Source organism: Lepidothrix coronata, unplaced genomic scaffold, assembly GCF_001604755.1.
Source record: "Lepidothrix coronata isolate B3197 unplaced genomic scaffold, Lepidothrix_coronata-1.0 Scaffold394, whole genome shotgun sequence".
NCBI classification, from domain to species: domain Eukaryota; kingdom Metazoa; phylum Chordata; class Aves; order Passeriformes; family Pipridae; genus Lepidothrix; species Lepidothrix coronata.
This window is the reverse complement of record NW_016690574.1, coordinates 552-3,456: the sequence shown is the minus strand read 5'-3', so window position 1 is coordinate 3,456 and position 2,905 is coordinate 552. Positions and strand designations below refer to the sequence as shown.

Below are 2,905 nucleotides of genomic sequence, written 5' to 3'. Positions count from 1 at the left end.
CTTTATTTTGTATATCTTTGCTGAATTGCAGAAAATATTATGCTTGTATCATTCAAATGAAATTAAATGAACGAGGTACTGTCATCAAATGAATACAAATCCAAAATGTTTGTTAGGAAACACCAAACTTCTGGGCTGTTCTCAACATGCTTATTCTTGTTCATTATGAGGATTCACTTACAATGTATGATATTAATAACTTTACTGATTTCAATAAGTATCTATATTTTTCTTTCAAACAAATGGTTGTTGAGATTACTCAAAAACATTTATGTTTTTGAGATTACTAAAAAAAAATTAAAACATTTGCTTAAGATTGTATATTTCTCAGTCAAATATTATTTTACAGGGAGCTATTTTCAATAAATTTAAAATGCATTCTGAAGATGAAAAGAACTATACTGCAGATGGAAATATTCATGATGTTGCCAACCAGGGTCATGAATCTGAAGACAAACAGTAAGTATTCTTAAACATTGTGAACATTCTGTATTGAAGCTTGTAAGATTACATTACCTTATTTTATATTTAATTTCATTTATTTATTTTATTTTACTTTATTTTTCAGAAAAGCCTAATAACACAAAGCTTGGTATCAAATTGAGAGTAGCATTGATTGACATGTTCATTTGGTGCAGAAGGACCTTTTATCTTTTTCTCGTAAGGACTAAATGTCCACAGTTTTGACTGGAGTTTATTGAAAAAATAAATCTGAAATATGACAGAAATTCTGTTGGAGTGGACATCTTGGATACATTTATGCTATTTGCTAGAGATTATCTTAGTATCTTTCATGTGGCAGGGAATTAATATTTTACATACCTTGAACATTTTATGTGTTCCTCACCCACCATGTGGAAAAATTTGATTTTGTAAGTTATCTTCCCCTTTCCCATTTTGAAATTATATAGTGCTTCAGTTCACAACTTCCCTGACCAGGTAGTGGAACCATTGAAACAGGTGAACTGGGGAGAACTTGACTTAAATTTGCAGCAGTCAGGAGCTGCAACCTGGAGATTTAGGGTATTCTCAGGAATGCTCAATAAATCATATTCATTTTACACACAATTTTTTTGCTGTAATTTTTTTCATAATTGTATTTTAATTGAACTGCTTTAATATGTTGCATTAGTATTTCTGTAAAATGTCATCCATTTTTAAACTCATTAAAATCATCACACCTTTTCTTAGAAAGAAAAAGAAGAAGCAGAAGAAAGGGGAAAAACCTAAGGTGGTCAGCCCGTTTGCTCTGGTAAGATTTATTCTCTCTGTTAGGAGTCTTCCCTTATAAGTGATCATGCTAAACACACTCATACTAGATTTTTGTTTGTGAAAGATAGGGATTTCCATGTTCAGTCATTTCTTCTGACACAATAAAAAGGGCATCCATGTGTCTGCAATTATGTGTGGTGTCCTCTAAATTACCGGAGTCAGGTACTAATCATACTGATTAGGCCTATTAATCTTTATTCAGTCATCTGAATCAGCAGTAAAAAGTAACTCTGTGGCATTGACAAAACTTAAAATTAAGAATTGAGTACTAAAAAGTACTTAAAATTACAGATTTTTTCTGTATATTTCAAAAAAAAAAAGTATTTTAATATTTAATCAAAATTGTATGTCCTCTTTTAGTAATACTGAAATATTTTCTTTTTTTGTATGTTTTGTATACATGATACACAGCAATGATATTGCAAATAACAGACATAAAACTACAGTCCATGATGCTGGACAATGCCCAGTTTGTTTACTTTGCTATATCAGCTTGCACTTGTACAATTACATCATAGGACAATAATTTAAGTCAGTAATCTAGTATTTCACAGTACAGAATAAAGCCAATGGTTTTGTAACAGATGAACTCAAACTTTATTAAGTTCAATGGCAGGAGGATTTAGGATTTCAGTACATTTTTATAATGTCTGTAGTACATTAGGAACAGTTTTTCTGACTGCGTAATAATGAATTTAAAGTAAAAGAGTTTATTGCCTTAATTATCACAATGCCATTAACATTTCTTATAATTTGAACTTTATATGGTGAACTTAAAAAGGGCAAATTTCTTGTGCCTTGTTTATCTATGGCCTTTCTTACCCAAGTGCAGATATTAATACATTAAAATAGTACAGCTCTCTAGTTTTGAGAGTTTATAGCATAAAAGTGCTTATAGTGAAGGGATTTATTCCTGTACATTTAAATTGTTTTGTAAACTGAATTTCTAATCAGATAAAGTTGTAGTTTTGTGACAGCAGGTGTACAATTGATAGTTTTGTCTTTACTTTCTTGACTTTGTAGACATAGCATTGTGTTAGCATTCTAATACAATAGTTAGAATTCATTTCTCTTCTCACTCACAGTTTCGATACTCCACTTGGTCAGATAAATTGTTAATGATACTGGGCACTATTCTGGCAGTAGCCCATGGAAGCTCTCTCCCTATTTCGATGATAATTTTTGGTGATATGACTGACAGCTTTGTTGCTTCTGGAGACTTAAATTTTACAGGTAAGAATATATCTGCTGTGCTGAGAACAATGGCTTGTATTTAAAAAGAGATGGGAAGATTCAGGCATCTTGACAGGACATACTGATGTCAGAAACCCCTGTGCTATACTATCACATGAATTAGTAAGTTATGTTCATTGTAATAGACATACACTATATTTTGGGGGATTTTTATTGTATTTTTTAGTTTCTGCGTTAGTAGATTTTATTTTTGGCTTTCTTTTTCAAATTACCTGCTACAGTGCACATTCAATAAATCATGTTTAACTGTGCTTGCAATAAACAGAAAGTGGCTGGCTTTCCATCTCTTCAGCATGGGCTCTTGTTGATTCCCTTGCGTCAAATCTGACAATTATAGTTTATGAGGTGAATCAGATCAGTAGGTAAATTAATCGGAGAT

At 31.5% G+C, this 2,905-nt stretch overlaps 1 protein-coding gene across 7 annotated transcripts in view; it reads left to right on the top strand.

Moving 5' to 3' along the window:
• LOC108509718 (multidrug resistance protein 1A-like) overlaps positions 1–2,686 on the top strand; it is a 23,203-nt gene extending 20,517 nt beyond the window's left edge. For 2 of the 7 annotated variants that reach the window (XR_001878687.1, XR_001878691.1), the window contains exons 4-6: positions 350–459; positions 1,192–1,252; positions 2,358–2,544. Coding sequence is in view for 2 of the 7 variants with exons in the window: in XM_017839266.1 (XP_017694755.1) it covers positions 374–459; positions 1,192–1,252; positions 2,358–2,549 (339 nt within the window). In the remaining 5 variants the exon portion in view is untranslated. Of the gene's footprint in view, positions 1–349; positions 460–1,191; positions 1,253–2,357 lie in introns of all 7 variants that reach the window. The other 5 variants (XM_017839266.1, XM_017839265.1, XR_001878689.1 and 2 more) reach the window with 4 other exon arrangements.
• Positions 2,687–2,905: the final 219 nt, after the last annotated feature.